Source organism: Sinocyclocheilus rhinocerous, unplaced genomic scaffold, assembly GCF_001515625.1.
Source record: "Sinocyclocheilus rhinocerous isolate Xijiao unplaced genomic scaffold, SAMN03320098_v1.1 scaffold438, whole genome shotgun sequence".
Lineage (NCBI taxonomy): Eukaryota > Metazoa > Chordata > Actinopteri > Cypriniformes > Cyprinidae > Sinocyclocheilus > Sinocyclocheilus rhinocerous.
In genome coordinates, this window is record NW_015634015.1 from 559,063 (window position 1) to 571,774 (window position 12,712).

At 36.2% G+C, this 12,712-nt stretch overlaps 1 protein-coding gene across 3 annotated transcripts in view; it reads right to left on the reverse strand.

Moving 5' to 3' along the window:
• Positions 1 to 12,712, reverse strand: part of LOC107745039 (RNA polymerase II subunit A C-terminal domain phosphatase-like) — a 151,586-nt gene that overhangs the window by 93,070 nt on the left and 45,804 nt on the right. For 2 of the 3 annotated variants that reach the window (XM_016558871.1, XM_016558870.1), the window contains 2 exons: positions 10,861 to 11,002; positions 8,451 to 8,675 (listed from right to left, as the gene is read on the reverse strand). In XM_016558871.1, the coding sequence (XP_016414357.1) occupies positions 8,451 to 8,675; positions 10,861 to 11,002 (367 nt within the window). Of the gene's footprint in view, positions 1 to 6; positions 288 to 8,450; positions 8,676 to 10,860; positions 11,003 to 12,712 lie in introns of those variants that run through there. The other variant, XM_016558872.1, reaches the window with a different exon arrangement.

Here is a 12,712-nt window from a genome sequence, read left to right on the forward strand (position 1 = left end):
GGGTGTCGGTTAGGTTATAGTATTTATAACTACAACTAGCATATAAAAACATCTGAAGTCCATGCAATGTCCTCATTTAGCTAAGAAAATGTTTATGTACTGTGTGTGTGTGTGTGTGTGTGTGTTTAACCTCTTTGTCCATGCTCTCCAGGTCTTCTTTGCAGAGTGTGTAGAGCGGCATGGTTTCAGACATGCTGGGCTGGCGTTTCCTGCGGGAAGGTCCAGGCTGCTCATCGTCAGGACTCGATCCTGCAGCCTCATCCGTCTGCTGAGACCCCTGAGCTGACCTGAACAAACACAGAAACAATCAATCGCTCAACATGCACACTCCAGATCAGCGGCTGCTGTAATCAGTCACCGGCTGAAATATGTTTATCAAGCAAAACTGGCTGAGTTTGCTCTGACAGAACACCAAAGCAGGACAGCGGCTCCCCCGGTCTGAGCAACACCTAAAAACCAATCGAGAGCAAATCAAACACATACACACACAGCTCAAGCCTGTCCACAGCAGACAGCAAACATTCAATCACATCTCCACTTCCTTCAGAGGAGCCACAACATGGAGATAGATGGTCAGTGCAGACAGCGTCTGAACCGATTAACCTCACTACATGTGAGCAGGGCTCCAAACAAAAAAATAGAGTAAGGAGCCATTGGCTCCTATAAGAAAAAAACTTAGGCGCCAAATTATTTTTTAGGTGCCACAGAATAAAAGTGTTTTATTTTTTTTACATTTTTTTTTTTTACATTTTAACATTTCAATCATACCAATGTGTTTATGTCTCATCTTTTCTTGACTTTATCAGCATTTTAATGGAAGAACCTTTACATTTCACAAAAGGTTCTTTGTGGCGAAAGAACGCTCTTCAGATTATAAAAAGTTAAGAAAGAGATGGTTCTTTAAAGAACCTTTGACTGAATGGTTCTTTGTGGAACCAAAAGGACACCGAATGGTTATTCTGAGGTATATTACATTACAATGTTTACAAGCTTTTCACGTTTTCCGCAGTTTGAAACACTGAATGAGCTTTTACATGAGACATTTCAGTAAGTTGAACTGTAGGCTCTCCTCTTATAAAATAGCCTACCTTTTGATGTTAATTCATGTTCATTATGTGCTATAGTAGTAACCGCTAAAACTTTGATGCGCATCGTCTCAGTTTAATACGTGAACATAACAAAAGATGTGATCGCAAAACAATCAGGAAAAAAGGCATTACATGCACATTTTTAAGTTATAACATGTAAATACATAGGCCTAGTCGCCATTTGCGACCTCAGCAAAAACTTAACTCGCAATTTAATACTTTTGGTCGCAAATGCGACCGTTTTAGTCGCAGTTTGGAGCCCTGGTGAGTCTGTCGGTTTCAACAAAGTATTGAACAAGCTTTTTTTTATCAATGTGTTCTTAAAAACTTGAATCCAAAATCTGCATACAATTTTTGAAATCTGGGACTGTTTTGACCTGGTAGAATGCAAGCTTATAAAACAGTCATAGATTACAGTTTTTTTCAAATAAAACCACATTTTATCTGCTCAATAACTTCTCATTAATGAGTGAAAGCACAAACATTTCGGAGTTTTGAATGTTACTGTGTTTTGTTATTACATTTCTTCCCTTTCAATTAAAAAAATTTACATTTAAAATTTCTAAAACAACTTGGCAAAAAAACACTGTGATGAAAGAAAATAAATATTCGTTATAAATTTTATTTGAATATAACTACATTGAAATCAATGTATTTAATTAAATTCCTTTGAATTTATAACTCCTGACTGCTCAAAAACAGTCCAAATTTATGAAACCTACAATTTTATTTTCTAACAAAACATAACTATTACTCTAAATGTTTTCAAACATAATAGTGAAAGTTTATGCAGGTAAACGTAACATTTCATTATTCAACAGGCATGAACAAAATTTAGTCACAAAAGTGTGTGAGATATGGGAAAAGAGGCTAAATATTTTTTACAAAAGTATTTTTGAGACAAGTCATATTTAAAAATGTAAAAAAAAAAAATCTGCATAACATCATGTGTAAAACTCTCAGTTGACACCTGGGGTAAAATGGATGCAAATGCAAAAATAGTCATTATCTCAAACATTTTTGAAAAAATCTACACAAATGTTCAGCACTAAAGTTAAGCACAAAGTTTGTTAAAGGTGAGGTCAGAGCAAGTTTAAACTTTGTTAAAACATCGATTCACACAATCTCTCATTTTGTTTCATTTCATAATCAGAGTAACAGAAGACCTAGATGCAAAATGCTGACTCGCAACACTCTGCAGAAGTGTCTTCTTGGAAAGGTCAGCATGTCAGGTCAAGCTCATCAGAAAATCATCACTAGCCAACCTACTGTCATTACACTGACAAAACACTGTCTGCGGTTGTAGGAAACAGCAAGATAGATGCAAGACAGAAAGAAAGAAAAAAAAAAAAACTTTCATAGTGTAGAGAACGTACACTGATATAACATGGTAATTAGCAACAGTCATTTAAGCAGCGCTCGTCATTTACTCCCGACATCTGAGCCACTGAAGACACAGTGGATTAGCTTTGTTTTTGAAAGGAATGCGCCCCCGATCTGCCTAAATGCATTTAACTTTGCGCAAATCATTCGTGATCCAGCCTCACCTACAGAAGAAGTGAGTATAAGGTTATTTTATGAATCATTGCAAATTGCCTTTCCTAATAATGTGCTAGTTAGCAAGTTCCGCGGCTCAAGTAAACAGTCTCATTAGAATGGCTCGTCACCACACGGAAGAGAGGGGTGGGGTGAGCAGAGCTCATTAGCATTTACGAGTTGCTGAAAACAGAGCTGATTTTGACAAGGTAAAAAGAGTGTTGTTTTACACTACCATTGAGAAATTTTAACCAAAGTATGTTATAGACTTTTTATTAAGACCCTAAAGAATCATATCAACTTGTGGAAAATGGGCATCTGATGACCCCTTTAATAACCATATAATCATGAGCATGAAACTGGGAGTAGTCAATAAAGTTTAACTTTAAGAACTTTTTAAAACTATTCAGACATTTTTTTCTTTTTGATGAACTTTCCACATCTAGTTCTTGGTCGGTTTCTTAATTTAACTTAAACAACTTCAAAGCTTCAAAAAGGACATGACTCCAAGTGCTATAATCAGTCTACCACCCATTAATTGCAAAAAGCTTTATGCTTTGTTACATTTGAAATAAAGTCTCAGTTTTCATATTCTGTCCAATTTTATGACAAAATTCAAACAATAAAAGTCATTTTGATGCTCTTTAATGTGGCGTGACCGATTGCATTTGCATCACTACTAATTAATTATCTATATATTTGTTGTTTTTTCACTAACTTTCGCTTCACCTTTTGAAATAGTTATTCTCACCAAGCAAAATTAGTTACAAATCTAGTGATATTTCTTGTTCTCCATGAGAAGCTTAAAACTGTCAAGAGCATTTAAAGAGCTGATCTTGATCTTGGTCATGTCACCTGACAGACATTAAACGCTCTGTCAACCACAGTCAGAATTCATACTGAATCCGATAATGTCCCGTTGCCGTGTTTTAAAGGTGCAGTATGTAATATTGACAGCTAGTGGTTGTAACGGTTACTGCAGTCCAAATTCAAAACATTGGAGAGAGTTGTTTCTCCCGCCCCCCCTCCTCAGACTTGAAACTCGCGTGGGTTGCCAGATTGAGGACACGCAACAAGAACGCAATAGACAATGGAAGGCGGCGAGCCTTACTTTGTAAGTTGAGTTGATTTTTCTGTGCTTTAATATTCCTCGTCATAGAACTTTGTAGATGGATGTTGAGGTTTTTTTAGGTCGAATCTGCAATTTAAGATCCAGTTCGTTTGCTGGCTTCCATAGAAGCAATATGCTGTGTTTTACCAATTGGCAACCCGGGGTGTCGAAATACTATTGGGTAAACTGGCAGTGGGTAGGGTTGTGACGGTGAGGAAATTTTCCCACCGGTTAATCGAAATACCCTTGTAGCAGTTTACTGTTAGAGAACATCCCAACGCTGCTGACAGCAACATTTAGATGAATATGTACTGCATACATAATGACAACGGTGAGAAACCAGCAGTTAAGAAAGCATCTGACTGCAGCAATGTCTACATGTTTTCACCAGTTCTGCAATTTGGCACTCCAGTAAAATCCAGTAAAGTTGATTTATATAGTGCTTTATAGTGTTGTCAAAAGACCCGGTATTTCGGTACCAAGTCGGTACTAAAAAAATGAAAACGTTACGGTACCAGGTTTTTTTTAAGTACCGGTGGTACCGAGTACCCGGTCAACCCGGTTCTTGATGCGCTATCGAAAAGCTATCCTCTTCCAGTGTTGCCAAGTCCGCAAGTATAAAGAATGGCATTGGTTTTGTACATTTAATTTTTGTTTAACGTTATTAATAAAAATGTTGTTCAATTAGCATGTTTTTGTGTTTTGCTTTGGTACCGAAATTGGTACAGAGAACCGTGGATTTTCACTGGTATTGGTACCGAATACTGAAATTTTGGTACCGTGACAACACTAGTGCTTTATACAACAGATTCACTTAAAGAGAATACTTGTTAAGCTGCTTGCTTTAAAGGGATAGATCACCTTCAGTTGCTGGTCCCCATTGACTTGCATAGTGTTTTTTTTCCATACTATGAAAGTCAATGGAGACCAGCAACTAAAGGTGAACTATCCCTTTAAAGCAAGCAGCTTAACAGTATTAAAAAAAAGGTTTCTGTCCACTTTTTTTTCCACTGTTATGACTTGACACTTGTAAATTAAACAATTTTATATACACAGGTTTATTCAATGTGTAATTTTTTTCCCAAACGGCTTATGAAAAGTTAAATACTACGAGCTCTAAAAGTTTTCACATTTTTAAAACTCTTTTGCTTTAGATCATTTATTTTCAAAGCTTTAAATGTACTCTCATTATGAAAAGAACTTTATTATTGTTTATTTCGTTCTTTATTTAGTTCATGCTCAAAAGTAACCAAAACAAAAATAATTTGTTTATAATCTCTGCACAGGAGAGACTTGGTGTTGTTTCTAAACAAAAGGAAATGTATATCGCTATTGGCATCGGCTATCGGCCAAAATGGAGTAGAAAAATATAGACATAGTGGATATCGCCAAAAAAAACAACAATATCATGCATCCCTACAATTTTTTTTTTGCATTTTAGGTATCGACAGAATTTCTACGCTAAAGTTAAACAGAAAATGATTGTGTCGACACTTGAGAAATTATAGAAGAAATTAACCCGGAGAAGATTTCCACATCAAAAAAGGAATCAAAACAGAAACTGAGATCTTAAAAGTTCATTTTGGCAAGCCATTTCGAACTACAGAAACAAACTCCAAATGAATTCCTTTTCGGCCTAATTTTGTTCATTCTTCGATTTCACTTAAGTTTATAGGGGCCTTTTAGTGTGTGAGTGTAGGCAACTTTTTCTGATTATAATGGAAATATGCAGTTTTGCCACTTTACAGCACGCCACTCATTCAAATGTCACAACTGACATGCAGGTTATGGAACAGCGTGGAAAAGAGAATATGAGTGGTAAAAAATAGAGCGTAAGCAGCTTCGAAGACAGATTATAAACAACACATTGGAATCATTACTATGCTAATAAGCTCATTTCTGAACCTTCAGTGGATTTGTTTCGGTCACCTAAAAAATGAGGTTTTCTGCTGTTGCCTCAAACCACACAGAATAACCTTTATAAAAACTGATAAATTGAAGTTACTTGTCTACTGTAACTGTCAAATAACAGGAAGGAAGCCCTGACAGCAGATTTGCATTATTCATATGAAAATGGCATTAAAGAAAACAAAAAACCCAAATTTCCATTGTTTACTCAGCCTCATGCTGTTACAAACCCAGGGCTCATCAAGGCTTGCCGGCTGTGGTTAGGTCAATGTGAAAGAGCTGCAGGCCAGCTGACATTGGGCCAATGCTTTATCTTAACTTTTTATCATGTATATCATCATATGAGTGTTTTTCATTTGGTTTTCTTTGACATTTAGTGGCAAATTCTTTTCAACCCTTTTAACCTTGTATATGTATTGCATAATACCGTATTGTCCCGAATATAAGACGATGTTTTTTTCTTGGAGAGGTCAGTAAGATAATGTTTTTGAAAGAAGTCTCATAGGCTCATCAAGGCTCATCATTTATTTGATCAAAATACAGTAAAAACACTAACATTGTGAAACAACTGTTTTCTATTTTAAAATATATTTCTTCAGTGTCACATGATCCTTCAGAAATCATTCTAATATGATGATTTGCTGCTCAATAAATGTTTCTTATTATTATCAGTGTTGAAGTAGTTGTGCTGCTTCATATTTTTGTGGAAACTGATGTTTTTTTCCTCAGAATTCTTTGATAAATAGAAAGTTCAAAAGAACAGCATCTATTTAAAATCTTTTTTAACTATGTAAATGTCTTTCCACTTTTGATCAGTTTAGCATGTCCTCGCAACATAAGTTTTAATTTCTTTCAAAATAAAAATGTTAATGACCCAAACTGTTAAACGCTAGTGCAGATTTGTGTTTAAATGTGAGAAAAATGTACAATAATAAACGATATATTTTAAAATAATTTAAAAAAATAAAATTCTAATTATTAAATTGTATACATAAAGCTGCAGTCCGTAAGTTTTGCATCTTTATCGCCATCTCTGTTTGAAACCTGCAATTGCAGTTATTTGCGGAATCACCTTCTTTACGTGGGTCGGCACGGCTCCTCAGCACGAATTAATGTAATGTTTTGAGGAGTATGTGTCCGCTGAGGATACTTATACTTAGGAATCACAGATTCTATGTCTTGGAAGTAGGATCCAAATTAGAATTTTCACTGGATATTGTCATCTGAACAAGTAAGTAACATGTCTGCCACTTTTGTTCTGACCAACTGAGGAAAAAAGGCATTACAATAAATCGTGCTACCAATGGTGATTAAATCTAATTATTACCTAGCTCATATCACATCAAACCGTGCAAATTATTATTAATTTTAACGTCAGCATTGCGTGACTGTGTGTATAGTATGTATTAGCGTTACCTGTAGATTTCAAGTTCTGCACAGTGTAATCTCTAATTGTCATACCATTCGAATTTTATATAAAGAAATTGTTAATTTAACCCAAAAAGCAAATTAATGTTCTTTAGAATTGGTTCTCTTTGAAATACAAATCTTGTGTAATCCCATGTATCTGTAATCAGATGCACATTTAAAACTGGAATATAATCTAATTTCAGTCACTCACATGTATTTCATTAACACATAATTCTTTCTGGATTACAATCTGCCATCAAAATGTTAAATTTAATTATTCCAGCTGCTGTGAGAAAAGGCAATAAATGATCCGCCACCTGCAGCATCATCACATGCGATATAGCCTACTAGCTGGGACTCCTTTATGTTTACAGATGTGACAATGACGCAGAACGGCAGCATGCTCATATTTCCAGCGAAAACCTACCAGTACCACTCAAATTAGAAAATATTATTACAAGCTTACTGTTGTGAATCGGGCTAAGGTAAGGAGATAGTTTTGAACACTGGCTAAATGAATGAATGAATGAATGACCCTGCAAAACTCTTTTTTATGTGAACACCAAAAATAACATTCACCACTCTTTTACATACATTTAAAATTAATTGGGTATGGAGCTCAGCACTAAAAAAAAACATCATTAACATACCATTAATGGTCTATACAACTAACGTTATATTCCAAGTCTTCTGAAGTCATACATCATCTGAAGTTTTATTATACTGAAAAAAGTGGGCAGGATATTCTTTAAGAGTTTTCCTTCTGTACTCCACTGCAGAGAGTAAGTCAGAGGAACAACATATGAGTAAATAATGACTGCTCCTAAGGTGAACTATTTATTTTCTAATTTATTTCTCTCCTCATCAGATGCCGACACAGGAGGCACGTTTTTTCTTCCTCACTTTCGATTTACAGGTTTGTTTTTATTATTTCCTTGTCACAGCAATGGCCAAAGGTGCTGATGAAATTTGCTAATAATTTCTGTTTCACAATCTCAGAGCTGCCAAGGCGCAATGCTTTATTTCTCGCAGATTTTATTTAGAGTTTAGAGATTAATGTGAAATAGACTGCATGAGAAATCCAATATTAGCCGGGAAAGAAAAGGCAAGGACAGCATACGGGCTACAGTCCGCACATTTCCCACTGGGATTTCATACAGACGCCTAATAAATATATAATCAAACATTATATAATACAACATTACATTCCCTTGCTCTTAAGAAATAAAAATGATATGCATTGTGCAGAATCTGCAAAAAAGACCCACAAGACATATTCATGATTCTGATACAACCTTGAGTTCATTACTGTATCAGATATTCAGTGACTGTATTTGATGAACATCAGTATGAACTGCGCCAAACATAAACATAAATGTACAAAACATATGAAGTACCTGAGGCTGGACAGATCTCCTTTGGCCGACATGGACGATCCATGCGAGTGCAGATAAGAGGGTGGACGGGAGGCCTGAGGACCCCGGCGGATCAGTTTGCCAGTGACGGGGTCATATGTCCTCATTTCCGGCGCTGGCAGGGGCTTCTGCTGGACAGGAGGGGCCTGGAACAGAGGCTTCAGGAAAGACCCGGGGATGTCTGGAAACATGGCGGGACTATTGCTCCTACAGTAAAAGATGTTATATTTAACCTCTAATCTTAAAAATAAATCCTCGTAAACTTAAAAAAAAAAAAACAGTTTGTGGTCATTTTTACATTTACTTTTTCGGGTCCAAAATGACCCCCAACAGTTGGAGGTGGAGACGAGTGAAGTACTGTATAGTAACAATAAAACTAGACACTTCTTTTGGAATTTTAGTAGGGATGTAACAATTAGTGGTCGACCGATATATCGATATATAATTTTTTCAAATATCTGCATCGGCCGATAAGTTTTTCTGTTTGGCCGATGCGTTCGAGGCGGGACTTTTATTTTGACGGCGCCGAGAACAGCAGCGCCTGAGCACACAGTGCTCACATTCTCCCTCTTGTTCACTGTTGTTCTGTCTAATACGGATAGACGTCTGTCTAATAATCAAATAGAACGGTTTGTTTACTTCCTTTTTAATAATATTTGTATTAAATATTTATTTATTTGTGAAAAATACTTTGTCATCTAAAGTATAAGTATGTTTATTTAACAATAATTTTTTAATCCATTTTCAAATTATTTCAAATTTCTTAAATATCAATTAAAATAAATAAAATTATATCGGCTTTATATCGGCCACCCTGCTTGCCAAGATATCGGCATCGGCTGTCAAAAAAAAACAATATCGGTCGACCACTAGTAACAATTCACTCAACTCACGGTGCGATACAATTAACGATACTGATTTCACGATACGATTTTCCCACAATTTTTTTTAACAAAATTTGATTTAAGACAAATTCTAAATGAAAAGGTGTCCTTTTATTATTCCTCAGATAAAATGCTATACATTTCCTTGCAAAATTGAAATGTCAAATAGACTTTTTAAAGTTAAATTTACATGTATATTTTGTTTTATTTTCGCTGGAGCAACACCCGAGTCTTCTCCCATTTCGCTTGATTCCCACGTCTGCTACCTGCGCAGATATCAACAGAACAACTAGGTTTTAGGTTGCCAGGTTGAGGTCACAAATGGGTTGAAATTTTTATGATGTATCGATTATGTGAGTAGGATGCGTTTCACACAAGATCTGGCAACTGGACAACCTTGGGATAATATATTGATATGATGATTCATATAACGAGGTTTGGGCCACGCAAATTGTGGGAGTTTTGCGGGAGAAATAAAACGGGAGGGGTGCGGGAGATGGGTGTGAAATACGGGAGACTCCCGGGAAAAACGGGAGCGTTGACAGGTATGTTTAGTACTGTCGCTTTAAGACCTGCAAGCATCTGATTCTCTCTCAACTGTTTACTTTCATTTTAGACATAACCAACTGTGTTTATATGTAAACCTTGTGAACATCAGAACAGCACGTGAATGAAATGTTTAACCGGCAAGGCTTTAAAGCACATGCAAGTAATGTACTTTTGTGATTGCGAAAAAGTGCAGTGTCCCGTGAGTGTATCTCTACCGCAGAGTTAACACTGATGTGAATGTATGTGGCGTTGTACAGCATTGAGGCGGAGGCACCAGAACTGCACCTGATAGAATGTGCGCTGTTGCATGATACTACGATATTTCTTCAAAAGCAGATCGTGGAGACATTTTAATCGTCCACGATCAAAACTCGTCATATCGAACACCCCTAGTGTGTGCTATTCTTTAAATTTAGAATGATTTTTAAAACTGTATCTTTAGCATTATAGTTATCATCCTTGGTGTGAATGGGCCTTAAAGGTAACAAAGGTAGTTCATTTCAATAGTGAAGTGCTATAAAGCCTTCTGAAGCCAAATGATAACTTTGTGTAAACAGACTGAAAATCTTGCATGACAGTCCTGGACACAGTTCACGTTCCTTTAACAATCTGCTAGGCATCTCCTTTTGTGTTCCACAGAGGAAAGTCATGTGCATTTGGAACAAAGTGAGAGTCATTTTTGTGTAACTCATTAATCTAATAATTCTTTAATATTGCAGGAGTCAGAACAAGCTGAAAGATTTCTTGCCAAGGTTTTGTCATATTCTATTCATGAGTGTTGCAGTTCAGCGAGTGAAAAGCACAATGAAAAGTGCAGCAGTCACGACCGAAAATACCAGCAAAACAGAATGTTGTTTTTACAATCTTTATGCTGAAAGGCACAAGTGAACTTAAAGGATAAAAAAAGCAGGACAGACAGACAGAACAGAAGAGAAAGAGAGACTGTGAGAGATAAATACCTGTGTGATTTGTTATAGTCCTCTCTGAGAGGAAAGAGTCGCTCCTCGACTCGCTCCCAGCGCTCCAAACAGGCCCACAACCATTCAGGATTCACCACATGGAGATGTTTACAGCCCTGAGCTTGACGAACTTTCTCGGTACCTGACGGAGACATGCATACATAAAAAACAACTCAGATAAACTACACCACACTTTCCATGTGTACGTTTCTGCAATGTTTCTCACTCCACTACCAGCAGCAAAGAAATGTAGTCGGAAGAAAACTAGGATTAAAAAAAAAACCTGTTTACCACCAAATGCAAAATGCCAAGATGCAATCACTGCTCCCGGCTATTGAAAGTACATTCAAAGTTTGAAAAGTTCATAAAACTACAAACTACGAAGTTATAAAACGGAATTGCACAGGCTACAGGGGCACTAAGGTCACGTTTACACAGTCAGTGTTTGGGACTGATGATGGATGTCAGGCCCCATTTACACCTGATATTAAGATGTGTTTTGGTCAACCCGATCGCAAGTGGACGATGCTAAATACAGGTGTGAACGAGAACTAAAATGTTTTGAGCTTGTCCAGTTTTGACCACTTCCAGAGGTAGTCGAAAATGCATTCGACCTGATAGTGTGGACGCTCATGCGGTTGAATGCATTCAAACAGCCACTAAAGGCCACTAGGGTTGTGACGGTGAGGTTAATCAACGTGTGGTGAAAAGAGTTATATCTCTTATCTTTTTAACCCTTGTGCGACCTTTTGGACATTTTTGTCCTTTTCAGTTTTGTTTTTTTGATCATTTTGCCTGTGTTATTGCTAACTGCATACATTTTGGCTAGCTTGTAAAAGCACCATGCGAATTTTCCGTTCACTTTCAAATTAGTGGAAATTTTCCGTCAAGCAGTTGTTTGTTTTTAGTTTGTTTGAGTTTTCCCTCTTTTCCTTCGCTTTTAAATAGCTTAAACGCGTGATGCGCATTTTACTTTCACTTTAAAATTAGCGGCAATTTGCCATCAATTGTTTGAATTCAATTCAAGCAACAACAAAATACAACGAAGAACATAGAACTTTTATTAACAAAACTAATAAAAATACACCATGCTATATGCCTAATATAAAATAACAAATAACTTACATAAGGTTTAGGTATACAAAACTGAAGATCAGTAAACACTGTGGAAAATAAATAAGAAACGTACGTTTATTAACAAAACGATTAAGAAAGCTTGGGAGACACGGCATACTTGATGTAAAATATAATAAAAATACACAGTTTAAATAAAATAAAAAATCAGCAAACACTGTGGAACCAAATAAGAAACTTCCAATATCACCTTAGATAAACGGTAGAAGTCAACAGGCTTTTCAAAATCCAAAATATTTTTAAAACAGGCGCTTTGGCATGTCGTTTTGAAACTCTTCTGCCATCGTCTTGTCTGTCTCACCTCACTCTTCTTGTCAGCTTCTCCTCACGTGATAAATGAAATCTGATCTGTGATGCGACTGTTGTTCGGCACGCTGCATCGAGCAGCCGCGTTCAGTTTTAATTGTAGTGTCTGTTCTCAAACTGAACTAAATGATTAAAGGCATAGTTTTGTTCGGAGTATACATAAATAAAAGTAAAGCCTTTGCAGTTTCAAATGATTTATTCTTATCTTTATGACCAAAAATGACCATAGTTTTTCCCACAGTGATAATGACTATATCTGATGAGCCTCTCACATGAACACAACACATCATTTATAGCATTGGTAGATGTTTATAGGCCAATGTTATTTATAACGAATGACATTATTATTAGTTATATTTTATAGTTGCATACATAATTTAGTACTATCGTTTTATATATATATATATATATA